Source organism: Trachurus japonicus, chromosome 5 (assembly GCF_045865225.1).
Source record: "Trachurus japonicus isolate A0001 chromosome 5, Traja_1.0".
NCBI lineage: Eukaryota > Metazoa > Chordata > Actinopteri > Carangiformes > Carangidae > Trachurus > Trachurus japonicus.
This window is the reverse complement of record NC_140911.1, coordinates 12,242,512-12,257,263: the sequence shown is the minus strand read 5'-3', so window position 1 is coordinate 12,257,263 and position 14,752 is coordinate 12,242,512. Positions and strand designations below refer to the sequence as shown.

General features: G+C 44.0%; 2 protein-coding genes across 13 annotated transcripts in view; both read right to left on the bottom strand.

Annotated features, from left to right (window-relative positions):
* The window catches only part of arhgap46a (Rho GTPase activating protein 46a), a 32,244-nt gene extending 19,679 nt beyond the window's left edge, over nt 1–12,565 (bottom strand). For 2 of the 6 annotated variants that reach the window (XM_085776263.1, XM_085776265.1), the window contains exons 1-2: nt 12,197–12,565; nt 645–1,151 (exon numbers count right to left, since the gene is read on the bottom strand). In XM_085776263.1, coding sequence (XP_085632389.1) covers nt 645–1,151; nt 12,197–12,210 — 521 coding nt within the window. In that variant the 5' untranslated portion in view covers nt 12,211–12,565. Of the gene's footprint in view, nt 1–644; nt 1,152–1,278; nt 1,602–8,880; nt 9,263–12,196 lie in introns of those variants that run through there. The other 4 variants (XM_085776266.1, XM_085776268.1, XM_085776269.1 and 1 more) reach the window with 4 other exon arrangements.
* Nucleotides 12,566–13,099: 534 nt separating this feature from the next.
* Nucleotides 13,100–14,752, bottom strand: part of sulf2a (sulfatase 2a) — a 45,330-nt gene continuing 43,677 nt past the window's right edge. For all 7 annotated transcript variants that reach the window (XM_085776258.1, XM_085776257.1, XM_085776256.1 and 4 more), the window contains one exon: nt 13,100–14,511. In XM_085776258.1, coding sequence (XP_085632384.1) covers nt 14,481–14,511 — 31 coding nt within the window. In that variant the 3' untranslated portion in view covers nt 13,100–14,480. The remainder of the gene's footprint in view (nt 14,512–14,752) is intronic.

Genomic DNA, 14,752 nt, shown 5'->3' with positions numbered 1-14,752 from the left:
GCCTGGGGTTTAGATTTGTTTTAGGAAAATGAAATGAGCGTTGGAGCGGTGCGGAGCAGGGTGGTGGTGGTGGTGCACACAGAAGGACACTAAGACGGCCTCAGTGGCGCCGTGCCAGGGGAAACAGAAGTGGCATGTCTGGAATCTGTCTTGGAGGGAAGAGATGGTGGTTTGGAAGAGGCCACAACACCGAGCACATGATGGTGTGTCTCTGAAGGAGTTACTGTTAGGGGGCCGTTCTGCACCACCAGTAACCCTAGCGTGAGTGTGGGGGGAAAATGTTGTGCTCCGTAATAGAACTGACCATTCTCCCCCCATTTGGTAGCGATTTGCTGGAAATGGCCGAGCAGCACAGTTCACGGGCAACGGTATGGAAACATGCGACATATGGAGGAATGTTCAGATAAGTGAGAATGAAAATAAAAAAGCAGTCTGAGTTCAGCTCGAGTGGGCAAAAGTCAAAATAATCCTGCATGTTCTCATGGTGGAAGCATTTGAAAGTCATTACAACTCACTATACCACATGCTGCGATGACTATCACGTTTCCCCCCTTTTCTCCTGGTAATAAGATCCACTAATGATTAAGCACAATTCTCTTTCCAGATTTACTGTAGGTGGCTACTGAATGTTGGGTCCAGCTTACCTCTGTGGGTCTTTGCTGCCATCTGTGCTCTGTTCATTGCTGCTTCCATCCCCCTGCGATCTGCTGTCTACCGCTGGGTCCATCTCGGGGTTGGCAGTTTCCTCGCTGGTCTCCGGGGCTCTGGGGAGAGGGCTGTCTCCGTCCTGCTCGGGCAGAGGGGTGCAGTGCCCTTGGCTTCCTACACTGCTGATACTCCCCGTGGTCCCATGGTGGTGCCTGTCCACGCCCCCTCCAGTCCGCTTGGCCTCGCTGCTTCGCTTCATGGCCTGGAGTTGGGAGAGGGGCACTATGTCGGCTCCCTGGGGTCGATGCCAGACCGTACGGCGGCCAGTGGAGTTGTAGTAGTAGAAGCGGCCGCTGTGAGGGTCAAACAGCTCCCACCACTGGTTACCGTCTGCCTGGCGGACAGGAACGCCTACTGGAGGATCCCAGCCGCACTCGCCAGTGGTCAAGTTCACATACATACGCTCGCGGGAGCGTGGCTCCAGGATCTCCACCCAATCAGCGCTGAAAGAAATAAAGAAATGAGACAAATGTTAAAGCTCTGTTTGAATTTAAAAATGGCGACAGGATATGATGATGCACTAGTCACGCCTGACTACTAATCGAAATTGAAAAGCGGTAAACAACTCACACTGTTTGACAGACTGAAAGGCTCAAAATGCCCACTGGCCCATATGGAGAGAGTGTCAGTGTTTGTGTCCCCTACATGTATCCATCTGTATGTGTGTGTGTCTTGGAAGTGATGTCATCTTTGTGGCAGGCAACGGAGCAGCGGGGGTGTTGTCGTGTATGTGTGTTTCCCTGAATAAGGAGGCAGGTGGACACACTCAGTGAGACACCAGGCACGGAGTCAGCAGGGCCCAGAGAACCATACGCTCCGAGTGCCACTAACGCAAAAAAAAAAAAAAAAAAACCCACAGAGCTCAACTACAATCACAGGGTGTGACAGCAGCCAGCTCAGCACAACACACATAGACAATAAAACAAGAGACAGTGGAGAGGGGAGGTGCAAAACAGAGAAAAAGGGGCAGAGAGAGAAACAACCTGGTTGTCAATCCACCTGAAAACTACACCAGAAAAAAAGGGCACAGATAAGGACAACCAATTACATTTAATTAGAGCATGAACTGATTTCAAGATAAACGATAAGGCAGTCTATTTGTGTTCATCAAAATGTGAGGCATATTGAAACCGAATTATATAATGTATGTGCTGAAGCTATCCACATAAAAAGTCAGGGTCAATAAATACATCTGACAAATAGGTGCAGGACTGCAGTTTGCTGGTATATCTAGGTCATGCTACCCTTTAGTGGGCTCAATTATGACTCCTTTGATCCAGTTCCCTAATGCAGGCCTTAACTGTGACAGAAAATCCATGTGGGAACACTGCAAACAGCCAGCTAGAGTCCTTTATCCAGGCTCAGCATCACAGTAGACGTCTAGGTTCGAGCCAGAGAAAGGACTCAAAATATCCAATAAATCACAACGCTCCTTTCTCTTCTCTTGTAATGACCACTTGAAGGTCCTGGCAAGGCTAAGGTCCTTTCTCTTTTCTTAGTATCCCACCCCGAATATAGCCTTGCATCTCTTTCCTCAGTGGGGACTGGGGAGGAATTAGTGTCACAAGAATCTACCATAGGTTTTGGATATTTTCCCAGCTTTCTCAGGACAGAAAAGCTTTTCTTCTCCCTGTCATGGTTTCTTTGTGGTATGAGCCTTCAAGTCCAGGCTACCTGTGATGGTCACAAGGGGACACGAAGCTTAGCAAAGATAAGAGCGTCTACAGTGTCCAACAAACACCCACATTCGTTTCTCATGTGCCTTCCAATCAACCCTGTGTGCGGCCGGCGCCCCCCCTGGCCTCAGAAATAGACACAGAGGAGTGTGGTGCCAGTCAGGTCTGGCAGGGTTACAATGTCACTCTGCTGGCTACAACTCACTGGGAACAACAGCTGTTCTCCCTTTTAACTGCAAAATCCTTGAGTAATTTTTAGTGCACCTGACCATCACTCATTTAGTATCAATCTGAATCTCTTTCATGTGCTGCCAGAACCAGCCTGCGGCTCCCCATAGGCTAATTTAACAGCCAGGTAAACACAGAAAAAACATGCAGAGAGATATATAGGGACTTTCTACATACTGTCCACCCATGGGTCCCACTGCTCTATGCTGGGAAGCCATCTGGTCCAGTCCCTCACACCAGGCAAGCAGCGCTGACCTTAGCAGGCTCAACATGTAGGTTGTTTTTATATAGTGTTTTTTTAACCCACCTGGGATGACAGGTGGGAGGACAAGAGGAGACATTTGGATTTTAAAAAGTGTTAAAAATGTTTAAGTGAATGTTTTCTTGAGCTTGGATTTAGTATAGCAGAGTCGTGTTTACAGTCTGACTACACACAAAGAGAGGGGCCCCAGGGGCCCGACTAAAAGAAGACGACTTTCAGACTGATTAGATCCACAACACATAATGGGCAGCAAGCCGAGCAAATGGGACATTCAAAGCAGAGGCCAAACAGCCAATACAACCCCACACATAACAACACAGCTTTTTATCCCTTCACTGCTCCTGGCATCAAACAGAGGTTTTCCCAGACTGAGAAACCGATCTCTCCATGTTGGCTTCCTTGTTATTAGAGTCTGTGTTTGTCATCATCACTCTCTGCAAATTCACTGTTTTGTATCTGAAACCAAATAAACCAATCGCTTACAAACGTGGAGTGAGAGAAAGCTCAGACTTTCATCACATCATCACAACCATCAGTGTGTGCACCCCAACAGGAAACCACCAGGAGTTTGAGGGTCAACTATGGAGGCCATGGCTGACGAGTTTAGCAGCACGGGGTGTAGTGGTTGCATAAGGACTCTTCCCTCTGGGTAAATATACAGCAGTTAGAGCTGAGAGGGGACCTGCTGAGCTCTGTTGACATGACCAGATAAGCAGGAAGACGGACCGGTGTTCAGGTTCGTGAAATTCCTGGAACATCACTCAAACGACATGTGAGAGATTACATGTGTTTGTCAAACACAAAGGAACTTGTCTTCTGCAGGATTTACCATGACTGAGATCAAAACATTCCTTATTTACATTTACATTGAAATGTATTCCCAAAACCCTAACCCAAAATTATATTAGCTTGACTATCAAAATGAGATAAAAGTGATTCAATTGCCTGAAGTAGTGGACCAACTAAAACTTTTAATGAGCATGATCCTAGTTGCTATGCATTTTGCTGAAAAGTTGCTGTCCGTAACGTAAATTAACTTCAGCATACTCAGCTTTAGGCAATTCCCTGACTCAGACACAAAAGTATAGTGCAGCGCTCCAAACAACTGAGGCAGTCGGCCTCACGCTGCAAATGCTCATAAATGGATTGGAATGCAGTCTGCACTTGCTCAACGATGTTTAACTCCAACAGAAATGTTTTATATTGATCTAAAATTAACTTATTACACACAAGGCCCTCGGAGTGAAGGACACAGCACCTGATTTACCTCTAGGGAAACGCAATCTAATTGAGACTGACTCATATGCCAGATACCCATGTTTGGAGTTTGTGTGGTCGTTCACCGCTTTCAATAAACACATGGACAGAGAGTTCAGGAGTAGTCGTATTTTTGCAGAGTCCACTAGAAATATTTTCATGATTGGTAATTTTTAGTTGACCCAAGACTTTACTGATTATAAATGATTTTTCTTTCCCTTTTTGGAAAAGCTGTTTTTTCCAGCAGTGCTCCTCATTGAATTTCCTTTAATTCATCTTCAAACCTCCATTGCTTAATTTAAAAAGGGTTTGTCATTCATTTGATGACATGAAACAGTTGTGAAGTATTTAGAAACCTGTGTATGCAATCTAACGGTAACACACTCCTTTCTGTCCCATGGCACACTGGGTCTTTGTCTCCCATTTGGGTCAAGGAGACGCCTCAGCAGCCTATGGTTGTTCCACAGCGACTAAAAATAAAGCTTGTCAAATTGTAAAAAAAAATATCTGCGCAAACAAAGGCCACCACTGAAATGAAGAGGCCAAACTGACACACACATACACACACAACACAAACACGCGCACACAAGCACACCTTTGCCATCTTGTTATTGCCAGTCCCAATGTGCGAGAGGTCTCCTTCTGAAGGAGAAATACTTCATCTGTCTTCCACAATTTACAGTTAGCTCCAAAAATAACTAGAACTCAGAGCGGTTTCCCAGAGCGAGGGAAACAACAGAATATAGCTCATGGAATCTGCCCCATTGTTCGAAGCCGAAGCCAAAGTGTAAATGGCACTTTTCCCAGCAACGGTAAACACAGAGGATTGGACAATACGTTCTCTAGAAATAGGCTAACATGCAGCCTTGTGTCATTGTCCAGCTTTGGATTTCACACAAACTCAAAAACCGTCGCGGTTGTTGATTACATCAAAAAGATAAACCGTACAGGGGGAACAAAATGATTGTTTTCACTATGTAGCATAGAGTTTTGACTAAACTACAGCAGTAGCCTTTTATCAGATAATCTAGTAATGGCTGAAATGCAGCTTTATGCTTCGGTGCCACTGTGGCATTTCTGATGACAGATAGCATGCCTTCAGGAACTGGGCCAAATGGGGGGTATTACTGCATTCATTTGTCCATAAATTTGTTAGGGTGAGACAAACAGGCAAAATCAGCAAGCCAGTTAAACTCCCATTTGCCGCTGAGCGCTCTTGTGAGGTAACCTCTAACCTTTTCCGACAACAGCCTGCACTGAGTGGTTGCTTGTGACCGTCCCTTGTGGACCAAGCCAGGCCGAGTTCTCACACAGGGCCTGCCATTCATCTAGGAAACCTTAGCACTGTGTTCCCCCGGCCCAGCAACAAGTGCCAAGGTCCACCCCAACCAGTATATTTACAGAACTGCTGTTTCCTATTTAGACACATAAAAACAACCTTTCTCCTCAGATACTGGTCTTAAAATAAGTCATCACTCACAGGAGAGGGAGGGATTTAAACTCACCTAACACAGGTAAAGCTATTGAAAATATGAGAAACCAATGGCAATTTCCTTTGAAAAGGACAAGTAGAGACCTGAGCCTCAATATAATACAAGGAGTGATCTACCCAAAGCTGACTACTGTTTGATTATGTATAAACCATGTACAAAGTCTATTCAGCATCGCTGCTAGGCAACCTGCTTATCTAAATATTGTAAAACAAGAGCAGGGACATGGAGCAACCACTGAGTGCTTGGCAGCAGCTCCAGTAGCTTTGACTAACGAAGAGCGTAACCGTAAACCTGGCACGTTGACTGCTGTGGCCACGGTCCCCTTAACAGGAGTGAAGTGGACAGCAGCTAGTGTACGTAAGCCCATCAGTAGCACTGCAAAGATAAGCCTGCACTAAAACAAACTTTTTACTTTGTAATTAAAAAACTTACTATCCATTTATGAATAAAATAACCTCCATTGGTTTTTGCATGCATGCAATTTTGTGTCTTTCATATTTCAGTCGATGGTTGATTGCTGGTTTATTAAACATGTGTACAGGGACTTTGCAGCACCTTCATTACATTATGGTCCTGATATAGCTGACAATTACCCCCCTTGAAAGTCTCAATAACATATTGTGGCAACAAAACAAAACAAAAAATGATGGCTCAGCTTGGGCTACATTTTTCCATTGCCAGTACTTGTTGACAGTGAAGACATGAATGAGGTTTGAGAGCGGCTCATGTTCTTATCAGAAGTATAATTTAGCCTTTGAAAAGTCACATGTTTATTTCCTGGAAACTGACCCAAATGTTTCGGCTGGAAACAGAACTGGGACGAGGTGTAGTCGTCTCTGTGCAGGATGTGTGTGTCTGTCTGTGTGCAGGCTTTTACACTCCACCCAGGCATCCAGAACAATCAGAGGGAGAGGGGATGGCGCACATGTTTCAGAATGATGACAGAAAAAAACCTGCACCTGTCACACACACACATTCTTTGGTCCTTTTGTGCAACACCTCCCGTTCCTGCCGAGTTACCAGGGTTACAGGTCAGTCAAACTCACGGTACATTTGCCTGAGTGTGTGTGGGTGTACGGTTGCTGTAGTTAATTTAACAACAAACACGTTGGCATAAAGACTCACTGCCAAGTCTGTTACAGAGTAATAGACTTCGGAGAGGGGACTTGGCTTTCATCCACAGAGAAACCCTCATAAAGTTAATGCTAGGGGTCAGGAAGCTGTATATTTATCTTGTTCTCATACTTAATGTGCTTTGTAAACAAGACCCACAGGGCGGCACAATGCCAGTCTTGTTTACTCTTTTGCCTCTCGTTAGAATTTCTATTGGTGAATTTATCATTGTAATACCTCCAACAGACAAAGAGGTGTGAAAAAATCAATGGGTGAGAACTTGAGATTGATGACCAGCCGACGGGACTTTCAAATAACTCCTTAACAACTTCTTTGCAAATATTACACTTTCACAATATGAAAACATATTTTATTTTTCTTTCTCTCTTTTTAGCCTTTCATCAACACTAAACCGTTCCATCATAAACAACCAAGTGTTTACATCTTTCTGAAACACTAACACAAGACTAAACAAACTGTTCACAGTTTATTTAAATAATTGAAATACTCGAACTCTGTAGGAATTTTAAAAAGTTGTCTCTCCCCACATATTTTTGTGATGCCTTTAACTCATAGATCCTCTCACATAACAGTGAGAACTGCCATCAGCCTTAAAGCAGAAAACAAAAAGTAATATGCTGAGCTTATGTGGATATATTGAAGCAAAATCTGTAGTCGTGGAGAGTTGTAATTAACACAAATGTGAGGTTTTGCTTTTTAATGTAGATAGAGTTTTCAAACTGATCCACATGGCCTCAAACAGGTTCCTACCTTTTCTCTCCACTGCACCCTCCCTCCCTCCCTCCCTCCCTCCCCCTTTTCCTGCCATCCCTCAGCAGCAGTTGTCAGTGTCCATTCCTCACTTGCCACGTGCTGACATTGGCAAACGAGTCCAGGGGTCGTCGTCTTTTACGGCAGAACACGTCAGGCATGATAGTGCTGGACTTATGTTAGGCTGCAGGGCGGCAGGTTGCCAAGGAGGGGAAGAGAGGTAAAGCACTTTAAGACTAAACAGCCGGGCAACCACATGCCTGGCAGTAAGAGCAAGGCTATATGGGAGGATAAAGATGAACAGATTCACCTCCAAAAAGGCCTGCATGGATAAGACACAACAAAGCTGTTGAACTTGATACTGAAGGTGACAGTTTGGTTATAGTAAGTTAACAGTTTGCATCTCTCTTACTGCAATAGTAAAGGTGAAAGAAAAACGCAACAGATTTACCACCTGAACACCCGTTTTGACAACATCCCTCAGGGAAGATGAGTAAATAGACTTCCTGGGAACTGTTATTGTTACTTTGAGAACAGCGTGACTGGCAGTTCTGTAACAAGAATCACCGCACACGCCTAAAACTGCATGAACCAGATGGTCTGGTTTGGCCACTGTGCTATATGATAAGTCCAATGCAATGTGTGCCACTGCTGGACATGAGGTCTATTTTAACTATGCCACGTGGTTTAAAAAAAAATGCACAATGGACTTTTCGTATTTTGAAGCTTTCTGCTCATTGCCAACCTGTGCTGCTTTCAGCACAAAAGAATACAAAGGACTGTGTCGACAGCTTGCTTGTGAAAGAAGACATTGATATGATTGAGAAGTTCTAGAAAATGGCTCCTTTTGCTGCAGTTTCCCAGTTTCTTGATATAGGGAATAGCAATAAACTGGTTACCTAGTTGACAAGAATGTCCTGTGATGACTCACGGCAATATGCATTACAATGCCTGTGAAATGCCCCCTGCTCTGAAGCCTGTGATGGTACAGGACAATGCAGACTATTGTCAGATCAACAGGCAGACTTAATTCAACGAGAACTCTCTGTGTTGTCTCCACACAGGCGAGCCCAGCCAATCAGAAGCGAGCCAGGGAAGAGCTTGGGACATGTATACGGGGTCTGCAGTGACCTCCTTCAACAGCTGCCCTAATCCAGATCTAGAGACAGTTTCTCTTCTCCACAGGCACTGGATTAGACCGGATCTCACAAGGTCGCCCAGCCACCTTCAGCAAAGCTAGTCTTTCCCATGGTGCTCTCCAACCAGCGATTTTACATGGCCTCAGTGAATTCACTCCCGGTAGCTGCCAAAGTTTTCACCCCTCCACTGAAACAAACTGATTCTTCATGAGATGTTAGATAATAATGCCTACCTCGCCGCCGGTTCCAGGAGAACATTCTTGTGTTGGCAGTCTTGAATGTTACTTCAGATACCCTCGCAGTAATCCGCCTACAAACTAACCGCAGAGAAGCAGCGCTCTGTCATTTCTCTATGGAGAGTATTGTCTTGTCCCGCCATCCTGCCTTCTCCCACGAATACTGCAGCTTTTTTGCAGAAATGCTGGAAACTTCCGACCCCCTTACTGCTCTGCTGAACAGTCCCTGCCTGTCTGAGACACTACTCAGCAACAGGGTCAACAAATTCCCTTTTATAGGGGTAGGCCTGACCAAACAGAAGTGCCTGTCCTTCCTAAAAATCCACCCCTTGCCCATAGATGAAGAGCATGTGGTGACTTTTTCGGGTGAGAAAAGACTGTGGACGAGAGTGAACATGTGCAGGAGAGGGATCAGGGTGTTTACCACATACAGGCCGGCCTTTCTGTCCAGTGCACCAGCTGTCAAAGTGGAAACAAAGGGGCACTTGTCCAAACAACAAAAATGAATGAGCCTATTAGGATCAAATTGTGCTTAATAACCCTAAAAGTTCATTGTCCAAACTTTGTTTTGTCATATCACTCCAGTCTCCAGGTCATACATGTTATATAAATGAAGACATGGTCTTTTCAAAATAAACCCCAGCATTCCTACTCTGCCATCTGTGTGTTACTAAAACAACATTTTCCATTATTATCTGACCTGCTTGCCAACCACCAGTAGCAGTTAGTAACTTCATTTTGAGTTTTACCAGCACATCCCTCCCAATCCTCCCCTGCTGACATGACAAACGAGGCCAGTCTAATCCCAAAGCAGAGTTACTGGGTGTTTTGGGGGTGGGGGTGGGGGTCAGCGGCTGACTTAGGAGCCACACAGGAATAACATGTCCGGATTGTCCTCCAGAGGAAGTGAAGGTGCAGACGGCAGGCTCTCCAGGATTAGAAACGCAGAGAAGCCTGGTGAAGATGTTAACGCCGGGTCTATGCAGGCCCAAGGGGAGTAGTCGGGGGGATTATAGTCCAAGGGGTCTCTGTTGTTATAATGAAAATATTAATCCCTACACATTGTTCCTCTGCAGAGTTAGAGGTTGTACTAGAAAGAGACAAATATGATGGTGTATGGTGAGGCTAAATCCTTTCATTTCTTGGCAGCATGTCAATACATTTCATTCTGATTGTTTCAATGTTCGGTTTCTGCGTGTAATTTGTGAAATTTGCGTAGTTTGCATGTAGAGCCCATTTAAATTTTACACTGTGACAGCTCATTACAATTAAAAAGAGTTGCTCAAGTCTTTTGAAGCAGATGACTCATTCATCCTTACAGAATATCCCTCCTTGTGCCATCATACAAGTTATTATCCTCTGTAATACCAGTGAATGATGATCAGCACTCTTACGCATCAGGTTCAGCCTATTTGGGAGCTAGGAAATTAAACCAGCTATTAATCCCTACGGAGGGAAGGTTCAAAATGTCAGTGAGTGAACGCACAGGTAGATAGAGAGGTGTAGGGGCAAATCACCTTAACCTCATTACAGTGTCATTGCAGCAATCAGATGAAAAGTGTGTGCTAAGAGCACTGATCCACAGGGATGTGACAGGGATTACAGTACAGATAACAGGAACCAAGGCGATGAGGGCTGGAATGGGTGATTTTAAGTTGTACATCTAAAATGAACTCACCAATCACAGTCAATATAATATTAACACGTCACAATCCATAACATCACTGTCACTGGAGCACAGGCTTCAAAATCACTTCCTCTCATAAGGCAAACAAACAGGTCTATTGTCACTTCCTCTGTAGGATGGACATCCTGCCTTGTCTTGTCAAAAGACATAATTTTGATTCATCTCACGGGAGGGATGCATGGTTTGCTCTCTTTTGTCTGTATATTGTTGTGAGCGAGTAGGAAAAACAGTGAGACAAGATCCTATTATTGTGTCAGTTTCACACACGCACACTGTCAAGCCCAAATGAGCAACAGACAAGTTTAATAAGGCAGAAATACCAAATCGACCACTGTCTTGTCCCACCATGCTGCCTGTGATGTTAACGGGGTAGACACTACAGACAAAGATATAGTTCTGAACACATAGAGATGTTCACATGTCTGTAGAAAACAAGATATAGACAAACATCATATCATGCAAATTTTCCCAGCACTCATCAGATGAGCGCTGGCTGGGCAGGAGACAGTGTAACGACCGCACCCAGGATGTCAGGTTGGCATGGTGTGCCAAAAGCTCCAGGCTATAGAAATGACATCTGACTGGGCAGCTTTTTAGCCAGACAGTGTGTGCATGTCACAGCATTCAACAAGAGGTCCAAACACAGGAGGGAGAATACTAAAACATCAAAGACCCTCATAACTTCAGCTTCAACCATTAAGCCATCAAGTCCTAACTATAAAAAGTCACAACACTGAAAAGCCTCCATCTGAAATAAATGTATCAAAACAGTTGAAAGATTTTTATTTTTTTTAAGGAGCCAAAGGAGCTTATCCTTTACATCTCAGTAGCTTTAAATAAACTGTGTGGACTAAAGCAAACCATCTGTCTCAGGCCAGCGATGAAAGCTAAACAAAGTTTTAATGCACATGTGCACAGTCAAAGCAGATGCTGAAGAAATGCAGCATGTGCAGATCAAACCAGTAGCTAACAAGCCCCAGTTACCTTCCACCAGTAAAACTGGAAGAAACAAATAGGTTGTGGAACAATTTGCCTTCCGCTTTGGTTATAACTTAGGTCTTTTAACCACAGCAAAGACCTAAACAACTTGTGTACCAGTTTAGGGGGGCGAAATCACAAGATGAGACTGGTAGTGATAGAAAACATGGAGAGTAACGTTAGAGTTCAGCTGAATTAACTCTACTATGAACAGCAAATGAGAGCAAAACTTAACTTAAAATTTCTCTCATTATTTTCCTAACTTTTTTGCGCTAATAAACTACAATCAGCTAACAGAGTTTCGAACTTCCCAACGGCAATGGAACGTAAATAAAACGGTTAACTGCCATTTGAATTTCAGCTTTTTAAAAAACCGTTTCAACGTTGGCGTAACGTTATCACTTCAACGTTGTATTTAATTTCCCACACAGGTTGCTTGTATTTAAAATTTAAAACTACTACCAAAAGATACTTTAACAATAACGTTATACACTGAACCGTTTTTGCCTGCCCTCAGGAAACTGGCGGTGGGGTGAAAGCGAGGCAATAACCGTCCCTGGCTAGTGGCTACCTCAGCTTTTAAAAAACTTTCTCCGAGTTAAATTTTTTCATCGGTTTGAAATGAAAGCGGGAGTTAACTTGACTTACCTTGTCCCGGCCATCTTTTTTCACATTGTAAACGAGGCGTAAACGAAGGGAAAGCGGTGTTTTAAGCCAGTGTCTGAGTTGAGGTTATAGTTTTCTGAGCACGGAGCTGTTCCAGTAGTGAGCAGCACGGGACGGGACGGTCCTCCGGCGGCGGTGGTGAATCCGATATGGAGTCTCCGCCTCTGCACGTGAGTCATAGGTTGGTATGGGGGTCACCCAGTCTGCACCCCCCGCCTCACCTCACCGCCACCCCTCCCCTTTATCCCCCGCGACTAAGCTGGCTGGGAAGTGGAAGCCAAACCGTAAGCAAAAACATTCAAACAAAGTTGGCTCAACAAAGTGGAGTGTCAACATAATAAAACTTGTATCAGAAGAAGAGACGTTGCTTGTAGCTACCGCTTCGGGCTTTAACGGAACATGACGGCGTCTGCCAACTTTTTCTCATGGTCGCATAATAAATTCAGGGAATTATCAGTATTTCTGACAACTGAACTAAGTCTGTATACTGTTTATTTGTCACAATTACTATACAAAGGCAGCTAAGAAAGGTTTACTAGAGGTCTAGTAAGATGTTTAGCAGATTTGTAAGCCGACGCTGCTTTTGGAAAGTGGTTGCTAAGTGTCGCCTAGCAACGGGCGCTAAGTGTCGTTATGACGGCTACAGTAATATTTGCGTATCAGTTGTGATAATATGCTCATTTTTGCAACGTATTCTCATTTGACCCAGTCACAGAGCTGGAGACTATCACTTCTACTGTGATAACTCTCTGTCTTTCCACTGCTGTAGCTGTAGTGAGCTGTGAGTAACCTTGTTTACTCCTGTGGACAAGCGGACAGAGACACCTGCTGGACAGGAACACAAGTAAACCAACACTCACTGTCAGACTAAAAGGTCAACTCATGTTTATGGTCAAACAACACTTTATTCACAATTACTATCAGCACTCAGGTCTATGGAAATATTTGCTAAAAAGAAAAAAAGACAGAAAAAACAAAGAACAAAAAAAAAAAAATCAAAGCAGCTAACAAAGGCAGGTAGCTAAACTTCACATCAATAAGTATTACACTGTTGTGTTTCTCCTCTGGCACAGAGTAAAATGTCCATTAAATGTACATGGCGCTTCTCTTCACAGTGAACCCTCTAAGTGCTTTTCCGATGTCTAAATAAGGAAACGACAAACATACAAATTGAGGGAAATGAAATTTCTCAAGCTACATTTCTCCCTATAAGTTCATTTTGTCAACTCATATCATACATTGAGGTCTGCCTCTTCAGTATTATAAAAAATATTGTAAACATTTATATTAATTGCACAACATACATTCAAATACATACTGTACTGTACAGCAAGATTTTATTTCTGTATTGTTATCCTGTAGCACCATGTATAGCAAGCTGAACAAACTTTTTTTGATACTTCTACAGCGTGGTACTGACAATACAAAGGAAAAAAATGGCATTTACTAATGACATACCCTGCCAGTGGTCAAATATTCAGGAGATTTGGATTGTACTGCTGTGAGACAGTGGTTAGTGTAGGGCCGGTGGTCCGAGGTGTAGTTGACACGGTATGGGCTTGAATCAAGGCAGTCGAACTGTAGTCACCGTTTCTCACAGCTTTGAGGAGGGTGATGCTTCATGAAGGACATTCATCAGTGTTAAGATCAACTATTATACAAAAGATTATGGCCAAGAGTTTGTTACCATCGGTTTAAAAGTCCACACCACTTCTATGCGCAGACGAAATTGTGCCAAGAAAGAAAATGTCTTGTTGTGAATCCGAGCACTAACGATTTAGCGTGTGCCACAGAGAAGTCATGAGGCCATGACATCGTTGCGTAGCAGCAGAGTTGTCACATAACTCGTGTTTCCACGACATGAAAGAAAGCTGATTAAAGCTGATATATATTATCTACAAGCAGAACTTTTGGAGTGGATGGCTTGTGGATACCAAACTGTTCCACCTGATTCACAGCATCTTGTTGAGGTTAACGGTCCTGACAGCTCAGGGTAACAGGATGTAAATGAGTATGAAAAGTGTGCGAAGGTACAACTGACGATTGTAGAGTCTTTAAGCTTCCTCTCAGTCTCAGCATCTCCTCTGTCTGGGCGAGGGCTACAAAAGTGCAGCTCTCTCAAAAATTAAAACCCAGGTTAGAAAAGAGTATTATCTCAGGTTATGGTCCATCGAAGTGTAGTCAAGGTCCTTGGGTTTGCCTGCACTCCCCCTTCTCCTTTCTTCGCCGGAGGAGGCCGATGTGGTTGGTTGTGGAATGCAGGTGGTTAACCAACCCACCCTTCCCAAATCTGCCCTCTGTGCAAGGGAAACAAAAACGTGAGTTAAATGTGCCACTTGGGGCATTCACTGGAAACCATGGCTCCAGTTGTGGTCTGTTCCTACTAACACTGCGAGGAAGAGTAAGAAATGACAATAACAGGACTGGGAACACAACGTAATGAGACAATTCTACATCTGCATTGCTTCATTGAATTTGACTTGATAGGGTGAATGAAAAAAAAAGATGGTGCAGCTTTGCAATGCAGGTAAATGAGAG